The sequence below is a fragment of the Eucyclogobius newberryi genome, unplaced genomic scaffold (genome assembly GCF_026437365.1).
Source record: "Eucyclogobius newberryi isolate DKJ021-1_F unplaced genomic scaffold, fEucNew1.0.hap1 SCAF_15, whole genome shotgun sequence".
Taxonomy (NCBI): Eukaryota; Metazoa; Chordata; class Actinopteri; order Gobiiformes; family Gobiidae; genus Eucyclogobius; species Eucyclogobius newberryi.
The window spans coordinates 19995589-20009764 of record NW_027315779.1 but is presented as its reverse complement, the minus strand read 5'-3'; the positions used below and the strand labels follow the sequence as shown (position 1 = coordinate 20009764).

Below are 14176 nucleotides of genomic sequence, written 5' to 3'. Positions count from 1 at the left end.
AACGCTAACACACAAGCAGACGCCTGTATGATACACAACGCTAACACACAAGCAGACGCCTGTATGATACACAACGCTAACACACAAGCAGACGCCTGTATGATACACAACGCTAACACACAAGCAGACGCCTGTATGATACACAACGCTAACACACTAGCAGACGCCTGTCTGATACACAACGCTAACACACAAGCAGACGCCTGTATGATACACAACGCTAACACACTAGCAGACGCCTGTATGATGTGTGTCACACACCTCACATTCTCACATACACAATAGTGTTCACATTGTCACATTGGCATTGTTAAAATTAGCGCAGTGTTTAAGAGGTGGAACAAATGTCTGAGGCCTGGGAGTTGTGTGCGTCTTGTCTGCTGTCATGGAGTGAGCAGACTTTACCAACAATTCACTAGGGACCATTGTCGTCTCACTTAGTTTTAGTTTACTGTTCAGTCAAAATAGTAAGTCCCTTTTTAGTATTTATTTTATTGGTTTCTTCTTTTCTTTAGGCTACCAAAATGCCCATGACTTTAAAAGTCACCACAAAATTGAATGTGGATGGAAACCAACAGTAGCCTGTCTGTCTTGTTGAATTAAGAGATGAAAGATAATCAGGAATAGAACATACCGTTATGCTCTATCGTGCAATACATTTCAACCTGAATCTCCCTTTGCTTTCCACCCACCTCCATTTGCTCCTATGATGTGTTTTTTTTAATCTATCAGTCTCACCTTTGTCCTGTCTCTTCCTCAGGGGACACCACACAAAGGATGAGATCCACGCCGTTTCCGACCCCTTCAGAATTGGATGCATTTGCTAAGAAGGTGGCCAACAACCCCCTCACCATCAAGATCTTCCCCAACAGCATCAAAGTCCCTCAGCGCAACCACGTCCGGCGTACAGTCAATGGGCTGGACACATCAGGCCAGCGCTACAGTCCTTACCCCTCCACTCAGCCCAGTGCCAAGACAGGCCTCCTCGCCATTGTCAAGGGACCGCCCGTCAAAGGCATCATCAAGGATTACGATGGCAGCCGCGCTCGCCTGCACTCGGACATCAACATGAATGCTCACGCCGGACCATACCAAGTGGGCCCGAACAGCACTTTAAACCATCACCCTACGCTCCCCAGACCTCCACACAACCTGTCCCTGCCCCAGGACCTGCCTCAGTCTCTTCAGATGTCCCTCCCTCAGCAGCAGGGCCACATGCTCCGACACGCTCCGCCGATGGCCTTGCATCCTCAAGGTCCACTCAGACACCCCACCCAGCACCCAGCCTCGTGTCACCCACAAGGCACCCCTGCCCTAATGCTTCAGCAGTCGCACCTTCAGCAGCAGCAGGCCCCTCCTATGTTACCGGGGGGCAGGTTGCTGCCAGATGGTGATGTGCCACCTAATGTTACTATCTCTACCTCAACCATTCCACTCTCTATGGCCCCTCTTCAACAGGGCCACCACACCGACCTGAGTGCCATTGTGCATCAGATTAACCAGTTTTGTCAGGCCCGGGCTCACCATTCAGGTGCCGCTTCCATGTGTGAGGGCCAGATCGCCAACCCCAGTCCCATTAGCCGAAACCTGCTCATCAGCGCCTGCTCTCGGGTGTCCATGCACACCGGCCCTGGATTTCCACCACCAAACTGTACCATTGGCCCTCAAGAGAAGTCCACTGCCCTGGTGGGTGCTGCTCCACCCAGCGCAGCTGCTATGAACCATTTGCCTTCCAATCACACTGACATCAAGCAACACCTCCACCATTTGCATCCACAACAAAGTCAGCTTCTTCACCATGGCAACACGCAGCAGAAGATGCGCTCATGGAATCAGCATCACTTAGGTCACTTAAGCCACATGCAGAATGGTGGGGCCCACTTGGCCAAGCAGCCCTCCAGGGACCCCAACTTCCACTTCAAGGGCATGGGCTACTCGAATGAGGTGTGCGGAGGTCAGCCTTACCAACTGAAGCCCCCTATAGACAGACCTACACCCTCCCCACCCGTCCACAGTAACGGCATGCCCGGGCCCATGGCCCACTATACAAATGGCTACTTCCAGCCCCATATTTGGAACAGCAGCATCCTCCCCACTCCCAACAGCGACAGCTCCGGCTCTCAGGACGTAGCCATGCCATTCCATGGTGCAGGCCCCGTCGGCTGCACCACACTAGACTGTGGCCCCCCTGGGGCTCCCCATTACAGGCTAGGAACGGGTTCCACCTCCTCCTCGGCCCACACTAATCTGATGCAAACAGTAGATTACTTGGGTGGGGACTTCCAGACGCCCTACTTCCGTGATCAGAATCTAGGGCTGATGGGTAAAATGCACAGGCCCCCTCTGAGCAGGGTAGGGCCAGAGGTCGGGGATGGCAGGACCGCTCTCATCCAGCACCCAGGGTACAGATAAGCTATGGCCTTGTCTCTATGACAGTTATTAAACACCCTTTGTTTAGTCTTAAGGAATGAAACACATGAATAAATCAACATTTGATAACTTAAACAAATGATCGCTAATGCTAAAGAGGGTAAATGAAAACTATAGTTAAGGAAATCAGTAGGGTTTTTTGTATACTACATCTTGCAAGTGATCAATTGTTATTCCTTTTTGTTGATTTATGCTTTTACCTGGCAGACGGTCTATCAGATCAATCTCTGTGTGCCTGTAATAGATCTCTTCCCTACCATTAAGTTAAAAACTGAAGCTTTGAAAATTTTTTGATTAGGATTTCTTTTTAGTATTGCGTGACAGGAACCCGTGTGTACATTTACACGTTTAAGTTTTATACTAATGTAATTATTTATTTGTACAATAAGACTGTTGAAGTACGACTCCTCACTGTCAAAAGGAAGCATGTGACCAGATGATTTGTACATAGTGTTCATCAAAGTGTAAATATTACACTTGATTCTGAATAAATGCAGCAATTGGTGGTTAAAGGGTGTTGCCAGCTTGATGGGTTTTGACATGAATCCTTTTTTTTCCCTTGGTAAATGGCGGAAGTCAGGTTAGCAAATACACTGTGTGCCATTAAATGTATGATTCCTTTTCATATTGTTTTTACAACCATAGACAATGTTTTACTTGAATGTGGCGTTTGAAGTGTTGAAGGCGACGACTAGTCAGGCACAACTGTGAAGCGGAGCAATTATAATGGTGTCAACTAGTGTCTTCTAGTGAGGAGCAGAGATTTGACCCTGGCTTTTCAGTTATGTGTAGTTGCTACTGATACTGATGTGATTTCTGTTTGAAGACCCAATTGATCACTTGCAAGATCACAGACTGACTTTTAAGTTGTGATGTGAACAGCAAATGCATTGTTTATTTTATTCTACACTGGCTTATATCTAGACTACTGTAACTTAAATGATTGTGGGTGAGTGAATGCCCTGATGATGCGGGTACACATTAGAACGAGTGTGCGTGTGCTTGCGAGGATACACAAGGAAACCCATGTTTTGTTCACCTAACTCCCTAACAGCCCTTAAAAAGCCTTAAGTGTTTGGTCCTTGGACTTTCCTCTTGACAACAAGCATGGTTTTAATGGAAAACCCCAAATCATAGTAAATGTGAGTAAGAAAATGGTAAGGATACACCGAAACAGCAATTTACTTATAATTTACTTTTGGTCTTTTTTGATTTAATGAAGTTTTGTTCATTAGAGCAATTTCTTAGATCTTTTATTACCAAAACCAGGAAAACGAGTAATATTTTGTAATTATATATTTTAGCAATGTGTAGTTACTGAGCTGTAACAGTTTCAAAAGCTTCATTTTGCAGTTGTGACTATTTATAATACTTGATTTTTTGCCTGTTATTTAAACATTTTCCTCTTTGTTTCCTGTACTATTGCTGTGAAGTGGATGAAGGTCCATAAGCCTTTCTTTGTGTCATTCTGTACAACAGAAAAGAGGCAAGAGTGAGAGAGTTGTGCTACTCTTTTTGTAATATTGTAATAAAATAAAGTTCTAATTTATGCTTTCATTAAGTGTCAGTTTTTAATACTCAAATCGGTGTTATGGATGGTCAAAATGTATTTTAAGAAATGCAAACCTTAACAAGATGCATCTGTTTTACCTTAATACCTTTTTTGTTTATTTAGTTGAAGTTATAAGTTATTCACGTTCCTCCCTGGCCTGTGGTCTGACTTGTCACTTATGCTTAGTGCCTAAAATGTTGAACGCTTTAAGTTTACAGAAAAGGAATATTGCTTCAAGCTCTTAATACTTTAGACCTGAATGTGAATCCACTTCTACAGTAACACCAGAAACTTGCACATTTGTTTATCACATTTTAATAATCAAACCTATCACCACACACTCATTTGATGACTCATCTTTCCTCTTCCAGTGGCAAACAGTAGCTGAAAACACTGTAGACAAAGCAAGTGTTGGGACTGTGCGGCTGCAGTAGATTAGCTCGTCTAGCTGTGATGCAAATTGGGTTGGTATAAAGGGCACGCAGTGGGAAGAAGAGATCAACCCCTGCCCAATCCGCACTTTGTACCCTTCAAATGCAGAGTAAGGCCATGGGCGCACAAACTATGGCCCGTGTACAGCTGAGGTCAGGGTGCATTCTGCTCGGGCCATGACAGGAAAGACGAGGAAGAAGCTACTTTTGATGAACACCACAAACCTGTTGTGTGTGATGCTCTTGATTCAGCACATTGATGGCTCTCACAGCCTGGCATATGAACCGTCTGTCCCAGCAGCGTAAATACATACAACACAAAAGAAGCATAAATGCATTTTTTTGGGGTCTTTTTTGTAAACTTGGAAAACGGTTTCAATGCTTCGTTGTAAAGGTCTGTCCAGCACTGGGAGGCTAAACTGGGGACATCTCAGTGGACTCGTACCGCAAAGGCTTGTTTTTAGATGAGACTCTCCAGCGCCACCCTGTGGACAAAATGGAAATGGAAAAGATAAAATCTAAATATTTATGCTATCTGTAGAATATACTAACTAGAACATTTTAACCATGATATCCATTGTGTAGGGCTACTTTTTTTATCGATACCCAGTTTTAGTCTAATATTTTTGCTCAATTATAAACACATTAAGTTGTGTTGATGTGACTTCACAACATTATCTAATACATACAGTTTAAAATGCAGCAGAGATGGTCAGAATTCTATAGAGAATATGTGCCTTCAACTCCAAAAAATAGATTTTTGAAAGGAATTCAAGTCATGTAATTAATATTGCAGGTTTGTGGAGACAATACCAAACAAATCATAAATTTAACATTTGTGGATTTTCTTTTGAAAATATAAAATCTCCCATAGAGTGACAATGCATAGGCCCTTGCCCATCTTTGTGAACGTGAATGCACCTATTGAACACAGCCAAGAAATGAATGTCAAAATGTCTAATTAGTTGTTTTTAAATTCTATAAAGTGATGATGTGAGTACAGCCAGATGCGGGGGAAATTACACTGTACATCGTAGAAAAAGATTCAGTTGTAGTCATCTGGACTCTGTTTTTACTCTGTTTTTTCCTAAAAACACACATGACTACAACTGAATATTTTTTTACAATGGAACACTCCAGGACGAATGAGGGATTACACCGATACATTGTACATAACTAAAATATGAATTCTGTTTAGTTCGATTTTCTAAATTTCTATTCGAATGCACTCTAGCTTGCTGTATTATAACAAAATCTGTATTAATTGTGGTTGCCCCCCATTTGTATTGAATATTACTGGCTTATAAAATGTGATGTCATCTGAAACCCAGCAAAACATAACCGTAATCACACAAAAATTACCTTCAAGTAGAATAGTTCCAAAGTAACAATATTTCGAATCAGGTTTTTGCCAAATGGATGACATTTATCTGCCTTTAGCCTAAATGTAGGTTTACCTTTTTGTTGTAGTGGTCGTGGTAGTGGTGGTATGTACTGGCCCTGCTCTCCGTCGTGCCATCCGGGGTCCTCATTGATTTGGATTTTGACCAGGTTGCTGTTCCATTTGTTCCAGTTGACTTCCTCCACTCTGAGACGACAAGAGGACACATGCTCCAATTACAGTGTGCCGTGGGATGCATCAGTCAGCTGTCAGAGCGGCCAAATTAGCGGGGAACGAGCGAGCGAGCGCTGTGTACTTTGCATGACTGACCCCCGCTCACACACAGCCCACACACCTTTTGTTTACGCTTATTAATTTTTACTCACTGCCGTCTGCTTTCCCCCTGGCGTTTAGTGATTGTTGTTTTTGTGACACAACAGACTGATGGACCTATTCAAAATTAAAAAAAACTTCATGGCCCAAGTGGATTCAACAAAACAACGTCCTTGCCTACAATTATACAAAATGTACTCAAGGTCAGGAAAAAGTGTCATTGTGCAAATTAATATCAATCAAGGCCATTACTGCTCTTTAGATGTTTAATTACAACCTCTGCAGGAATGATTAGTTCAACATAGCTGAGAATCCAGTTTTTATTGATTGCTTGTGGTTGTTGGTCCTATCTCACGACAACGCCACAGAATATAATCTAGAACCAGTGGTCACACATAAAAATAAAATAATGAACCCTTGTCTCTAAGGCAAGCTTGACGGGTGAAATGATGTGCCTAATTGCCTACTACAAACACTTTATTGCTTTTAGTCCCACTGATTTTCTTCAATTGTAAATGTAATTGTTGATTAGTTTGAATTTCTGTGCAGTCACTTGTTAGAGGTGACAGCCCACTACAACATGTAAAATGAATACAGTATAAGAAATAGTTCTAGAAAATAAATACATTTCAATGTTCTGACGTCCAGATGAATACAAACCAGCAGAGGGAGCCAAAACCTGCACTGCCTCGTCAACATTCAGTCTCCATATAATGTCAATATAAACTTCTTGCTCAATTGATAATGGCATTGAGTTTTAATTCATATGATTTAGAGTGACCAGTTTGTCTGCTTGACCACCATATGTGTCAGGAATTTCACTGTCCATGATAATCTAATGATATATTAGTATGTTGCTGTGTATTAAACAGTAAATAATGTGTGTGTCGTGTCAAACCTGAAGCAGTGGCGCCTGTCGTCTCCCAGAGCAGTGCACAGGTTCTTGTCCATTCCACAGCGGTACCTCTTCTTCAGACAGTAGGGGAGCCTCTTTTCCATTTCCAGGATGGTCATAGCCCTCTGAAAGCAGATACAATGCTAAGGTAACTTATGATTATGCTTATGGTTTAGTTGATGGAAACCAAAAGTCTGGATCATCCTCCGTACCCCACCCACAGACAGAATGTATGAATGTGGTGTGAGTGATTGGTGGTGGTTAGGTAAAGATTGGGTGCCAAGCTTCCATGAGTTTACCCCAGCTCACCACCATTGAGTGTGAGGAGTGAATGAACAATGTATGAAACTGTAGAGCCACTTCTGAACGCCTAAATACACTGCATAAAACGAATGATTTATTATAATCTGTCAAGCTGAAAATAACTTTTCCGGTTTAAGTTGGTTTTGGCAAATGACAACCAGTAACTCATTGTGTCTAAGGTTTAACAACACCCTTCCCCTTCAATTATTTGGAAGTTCAAATTCTATTTAGCAAGCATAAAACTGTATTTTCTCAATCAATTTAATAAACAAGCAAACTAACACATTTCTACAATGAAAATTCAAAAAGTTAGTTAAGTTACTATGACTACGACTACGACTACGACTTCTACTTACAATTCTTACCACTTAATATGGTACTTCACTTTTGCCTCCAGTCGCTTCCATTCTGGCATATTGAACTTTATTATATTTATAAAAATGAAATAGTATAATAATTCACATCCTTTACATACACTTAACTCGTCTTTTTGTCATCTTCATTGACTGACCTGCAGCTTCCATATACTGGTGGTCTCCGAGGTGATCTTCTCCACGGTGCGGTTCATGAGTGCGATGAGCATGTTGAGGAGCAGGATATAGGTGAGGATGATGTATCCAATCAGCAGCAGGTAGAACACCTCTTTATACTGATAATGCTCAGTGAACTCCATGTCACCCATTCCAATAGTGAACTTAAACAGCTCCAGTGTGGTGTAGGAAATGTTCCTGAAGCTGGGTTTCACACATTTATAATCTTCTTCAACAGGGAAAAAGAAGCGACCCTTTGTGGTGGTGTTCTTTGCAGGAGGAGGTTCTATGAGGAGAGTGACCACCGCTAAAACAGAGGGCACTAAATTAGTATGTTTTACCAGTATTAAACACAGAATATATGTGGAGTAGGAAATGAATTACCAGCTGAAAAGCCAAAGAGAAAGACTACATAGACAAAGAGAAATCGCAGAATATCACTCAGAATCATCTGCAAAAACAGAGCAGAGACCAATTTGCTTAAACAGACAATATATTTCTTATTGTTGCACCAATACATCCTCCTATTTCTTTCCAAAAAGTTGTATTCCTCCAAAACAACAACAACAAGAACAAGAACAACAACACTGTCCTACAACATTTTAAATAACTAATTACAAAATGTGAAATGGAAACTAATAACACAAATGTTCCCTCTTCAGCACATCACCAGTGCAAATTGAATGGAGTACCTTCTGGATCATCACACTGTAGATACCCATGTACTTGTCTCCTCTGGAGTAGTAGAGCAGGTTGACCCAGCTCAGAGCCAGACACACCACCATGAAGCCCAGGTACGCCTGCCTCCCACACAGGTACAACACCGCTGCAGTCAGGAACAGCAGGGCCTGGGAGAAACTAAATCATTCAAACAGGTCTATTATAAATACAGGCACAGAATCTGACTTGAACAAAACAAGGCTGCTCGCTTAAGGTGGTGTATGTTTGATGGCAGTGTTACTATGGCATGTACTGGGTTTGTGCTGACAGTACAACTACTTTTAAATCAGGGGCTGACTCGCTAAGTGTGATGTACTTTAAGTGACTTTTTCAGTTTGAACACATATTTCTCCAATACTCTTAAAGCTTATATCAGAAAATGCAAAGGTTTAACATTCATAACATCAATAAATTGTATAATAGTATCAGTAAATGTAAGCAGGTAATTTAAATGCTGCCAATGCAACACCACTTACAAAAGAATGTCGTAATATCCATCGATAAGTAATGTTTGTAACTTTGGCCGCTTCCTTTTCATTTCTATAGCCTACAGGATACAAAAGAAGATTATTTAAGCACTTTTATTTATAAAATGCTGTAAAAAATATAATTGAGTTTATACATACCGCTGTAACAAAGAAAAATAAGTTTGCAAGTGCTATCAGGAGTTGGCCTGTAACATAGAGATATCCTGAAACTGTGCGCTCAACTGGAAACGGAGGCTGCAAAGTAGGTCGTCATGTTAACAGAATTCAGGTCTTATTTTGAGCATTTTCAGTAAAAAAAGCTACTGTATCTTACATGGTTGTCTTTCTTATTGTAAGCCACAAGGGTGAAAACCACTAGGTATAGCAGATATATCAGAAAGTTAAAGAAAAATAATCCTCCGGCAAATTTCTTCCACTTCTCATCAAGCAAATGACATAAAGGCTTAGTTTCCAGCATCTCGTGACGGTTCTGAGAAGACAAATCAATTAAATTAAAACATTTAGCAAAAGAGAAAGTCCTCATACTATGATTTGTCTGAATGACACAACCAGAAGTAACTTTTTCATCTCTGCGTCAAATTGTGATTGACACAAGATAAAATGACTGAATAACTACTGTATATTAAACATCTATATTTAGTTACGAACATGCATATTACATTTAGTGATTAGTGACTTTATGTTAAAATGTTGATACTTACTGGAATGCTATTCCCATAGACAAGTATCTCCAGCACAGATTTCTTTTCAAGGGAGTCCACAGAATTCAGGTCATAGAGGGAACTTTGCACTGGACCATAAACCCACTCAGTGAATTTTCGAGACAAGTGTTTGGTGTATGGTTCGTGAAACTCTCGACTCAGGATGTGAGAGAAAAGCTGCAGCACACAATGACTGGTTAAGTACACCATGATTAACAATACACATTTGTAGCAATATTGGGTTAAAGGGATAAAGGTTTTTAGGAAAGTGATGAGAGAAGACAAGGCTAAAAGAAATGTCTCATTGGAAAAGTCTTAAATGATGATTACCATGGATTAGGATTAGGTGCACTGCTCACTTCCATACTAAAGATGATAAAGTCAGAAATCTTAAATTGGATTTGATTTGCTTTGAACTAAATATATAGATATAATTATGCATTTGAGCTTAGAGACCTCAAAGAATACCAAAGAAGAGGATTATGCATACAGAGGAAAGAGGGTCTGAATCTGTGATAGAAACACATATAATTACGGTATGTAAAATGAAGATTGATGATCAGAAGATTGAAGGGGATAAAGAGGTCAATGGTAAATACTACACAATTCACCCCGATCTTGCCAGTCTTGGCGGCCATTTTGAGTGGTGTGAGCCTGCAGCGGTTCTCTATATCCTCCAGTTTGACTTTGGGCTGCAGGCTGGCGGTGGTCCTGAGGATGTGGTCATACATGCTGGTGATGAACTCTGTGTTTTCCTTGGAGTTATCGGCGATAGTGACCAGGGCGTGCAGCACTGTGTTCCCATGAGCGTCTACCTCTTTTGGGTCGGCCCTTTGGTACTCGTTTACCATCAGAAAGTCCACCATCTCAGGCTGGTTGGTGCAGGCTGCGAGGGAGAGGGGCAGTTCTCCTAGAAATTAAGGGTTGAATCGTGATATATTGAGTGGATGAGGAGATAAGAGCATACATTTGTTTTCATTAGATACTGGCAAAAGAAACAAGTGAATCCCAAAACAATATGCAGTTGAGTTTTTTTTCTCTAAATAACACTTTAAAAAACGTTAATGCAACACCAAGCTATAATGGAATTGTCTCTTATCACAGTAAATGAAACGGAAAAGAATAATGACTTGATTTGACTTAATGCAAGGATTTGATTAATGCAACGTGCAACATGTTTATCTTTAGAGTCCTGACCAAACTAAGTCCAAATCAAAAAACAGGAAAGGATCTGGCCTTAGGCAGAACTAAACCAGGTCTAAAACAGGTCCAAACCAAGTCCAAACCATTAAAATGCATGGCTGACACAATGAAAATGAAATGAAAAATTGACTTTGAAAAATTTGCAAAATGGAAGAATTACATTCGGACTTAAAAATGGTCAAATGACAGACTTTAGATCAAATGGGATGTTTACTTTGGCCATTGGGAAACTGTATATTCATGAGTTTCGTTTCTGCTTCCTGTGTTGCATAAATCATTAAAGAAACACAAACTTAATTTTGACAAGTTCTATAGGGGGTTAGGATAAACTGATGCATATTGCTCCTATCCAACTTCCTTCATGTTAGGAATATTCACCTTTTTACACCCAGATGTTTTTTTCATCTGCCTACAAAACCTGTCCAATGGAAAATTAATGCCAGAAAATATTTCAAAGAAATCTTATGACAGACCTATCAGTAAAATAAAATACAACAAATTACAAATTAAAATGAGCTGCCTTATGTCTCTCTGTACTGTATTTTACCGTGTGTGCGTTTTGGGGGAGAGCGGTCTATTGTGGGTTCCTGATGTTATTTATTAGCTCCCTGGTTACCATTGCACTACTACTGACTTCCCTGGTTCATGCTCATGTGGAAATCCAGAAACAGTCTACGACCATATGACGACTGAGTCATCTTTCCTCTTAAGATTTAAATCTTATGATGGACACTCACCAAAGTAGAAGCTGGGTCCGTCGTGTGGCTGGAAGAACTTCCCACAGGCCTTAGCATGTACATCTGCTCCTTTGCTGACCAAAAGCTGCACATAGGAGACACTCCTCCTCTCAATGGCAATATGCAAGGCTGTTTGGCCTGTCATATGTCAGAGATTATTGAATTGTATGCAAGATAATATCGATTGTAGACTAATGAGTTTTCAAAGCTATTGAAGGAAACAGCTCACCTTGATAGTAGCTGTTAGTGTAAGCTGCATTTACAAATTTGTGGATGTCGCCCAAATTTTCAGAGATATTGATTAAAAGCTCCACAGTTGGGTTTTTACCATCTCTGAGGTGTAGCAGTGCTTTCATAAGAGGGGTTTTCCCATAGGATTGATCTGTGGAATATAAGCCACAGCTAATGTAAATATGCACACACACAGACCTACACACCTACGTGCACATACAAGAGGCTAATTACTAGTATAATAGATATTTACATACACAAGCTATCTGAGAGCCTTTTCATTTTCTCCTTAAGGTACTGGTGTAGTCCGTCCAGTCGGCTGACGTCACCACTGGCCACTGCCTCAAAGAGCCGCTCTCTGGTGAACATCGAGCTCTGGCTGTTGTCGCAATCTGTCACTCCTTGGATTCCCCTGTAATCGTGAAGAATAGCCTCCATATTGGTTAAACCACTGCTCAGATTAATGAGGATATACAATTATATTATTGCTATATGGCTTTGCTCACTTGCTAAAACCGAGGTTTAATCTAATTTGTGGTTTGAGTGGATCCATTTCCTCCTGGAAGTCTGTGTCCATAGGAGCTTTGGGTGCTTCTCTGGAGGACCCAGGGCCATCTTTATATTGAGCTTTTTGTTTGGTCTTCTCCTCCTCTGTCAAGTCGTTTACCTCCAACTGAAAGCCGCCAAACATCCCTGTCTTGCTCATCTTCAACTAGAGGGAAAAAATATCACCAAAACGTGATGAACAAGCTATAACTAAATATATAATTATAGCTTTGACAAGTGTTTTATCTACAGAAATGCCCTCACTGGATTGTCTCATATTTACTACAGTCAGTCTACAATAGTAGGTCAGTGACCTCTAAACAGTAAAAGCACATATTTGCAGACACGTGATTTTTAGAGCTGCTGATGAACAAAGATGTTTATTCATCCCTATGATAGCAATACACAGAGCCTTCAGGCAGGCTGAAGTTAAAAAACACAACACAAACCATAACTTAACTTGAAAGATTGTACTTGAGATTGATGGAGCTTTTCCCCTTTTTTCTTTGTAAATGGGGAAATTGTGACTCATAGACCACAGTCTGTCATCCATATTGTAAGATAGAAAAGTATATCTTAACAAAACAGACAATAAAAAACATGTCTCTCTTACATGCAGCCCTTTGAAAACAAAGTGACATGAACCTGGTTTATAATTTATAATTTATAACTATTGATTTACAACCTCTGCACCTTACATTGTTTTTAAACTAAAATAATAATCAAATTCGAACACCATTGGCTGGGAAATCACATCAAATGTGTTACAATTACAGACCAAACAATAAAAAAGGTGCAGAGCAAAGGAAAACCAGAGGTTTCCGCATATATACCGGTAAAAACAATGCTGTAAACAGATCATTTCTGTTTCAGCTGAGACCAAAGAGAGTTATAAACTCACCTGAGAATGTGTCCAAGACTGACAGAAACCATAAATGTGCAGTAGTCCAGTTTGTCCGTGTCCTCAGTGAGATGCTCGTTGAACACTTCTGAGGAGGGCAGCGGCAGAAGAGATAGATGACCCGCCCTAGAGAATATCAGAGCACATTACTGCACTCTGAGTGCTTAAAAGGATCCTCTATCGGCAGCACAGACCAAGATCCTTCAATATCTTAAAGCTACAGGAAATGCAGTAATTAAAGCATGCCTCCAACATGGAATTAATTTAATATTTTACATTTCACAACATAAGTAAATAAAATGTCTAACCTTAATAGTTTGAATTGAGATTTTCCTTGAAGCTTCCGTTTTTCTTTATTTCAGGCAGAATCGACCCAGTAACCCTTCAGTGTCTGTTTCCACAGCTCTTTTATCTTGTGACTAAACTTGTGGTCGCATGCTTGCTGCCTACCAGTGTGCTTTGAAGAGTTGTGCTGTTGGTGATGGTTTCCTCTGAGCAGCACTTCCTTTTTATAGAGCAGATGTTCTCCACAACAGTAACCATTATAAAAACATTACCCAGTATGCTCAGACATGTCAACAGCAACCACAAAATAATAAATTTCAAAACCCATGGATAAATAAAAGCTAATGCCACACAAAGTATAAGTTTTAGTGATACAAACGTGATGGTTTATTTATTTCTTGATCTAAAGCAATAAATCAATCATTGAAAAAATGTATTCTAAATATTTTTGGGGAAAAAATTGTTACAAAATCAGTTGGTTTAACGTGTAGAGCTTTAAGAGGAACCTT

The 14176-nt window shown here is 40.5% G+C and overlaps 2 protein-coding genes across 5 annotated transcripts in view; one reads left to right on the top strand and one right to left on the bottom strand.

Moving 5' to 3' along the window:
• Positions 1-3987, top strand: part of fam222ba (family with sequence similarity 222 member Ba) — a 36399-nt gene extending 32412 nt beyond the window's left edge. For all 4 annotated transcript variants that reach the window (XM_072446607.1, XM_072446606.1, XM_072446609.1 and 1 more), the window contains one exon: positions 761-3987. In XM_072446607.1, the coding sequence (XP_072302708.1) occupies positions 761-2412 (1652 nt within the window). In that variant the 3' untranslated portion in view covers positions 2413-3987. The remainder of the gene's footprint in view (positions 1-760) is intronic.
• A 294-nt stretch (positions 3988-4281) lies between these two features.
• Positions 4282-13645, bottom strand: trpv1 (transient receptor potential cation channel, subfamily V, member 1). Its single transcript, XM_072446600.1, has 16 exons — positions 13383-13645; positions 12442-12647; positions 12193-12347; positions 11934-12086; positions 11705-11842; positions 10376-10674; positions 9765-9941; positions 9377-9532; positions 9202-9297; positions 9052-9122; positions 8548-8713; positions 8240-8306; positions 7837-8162; positions 7026-7147; positions 5871-6001; positions 4282-4898 (listed from the first exon to the last, which is right to left on the bottom strand). Exons 2-16 carry the CDS (start codon positions 12639-12641, stop codon positions 4828-4830), a joined length of 2328 nt encoding a protein of 775 aa, XP_072302701.1. The 5' UTR covers positions 12642-12647; positions 13383-13645; the 3' UTR covers positions 4282-4827.
• Positions 13646-14176: the final 531 nt, after the last annotated feature.

Bases quoted from the DNA above. Each gene is read 5' to 3' on its own strand.
- trpv1 (XM_072446600.1), bottom strand. From the start codon at position 12,641: ATGAGCAAGACAGGGATGTTTGGCGGCTTTCAGTTGGAGGTAAACGAC. The intron at 9,123-9,201 runs GTATGTATAAAC...TGTATCCTGTAG, and splicing joins TATTTTTCTTTGTTACAGCG to GCTATAGAAATGAAAAGGAA. The intron at 8,714-9,051 runs GTAAGTGGTGTT...TGAATGATTTAG, and splicing joins GGATATTACGACATTCTTTT to TTTCTCCCAGGCCCTGCTGT.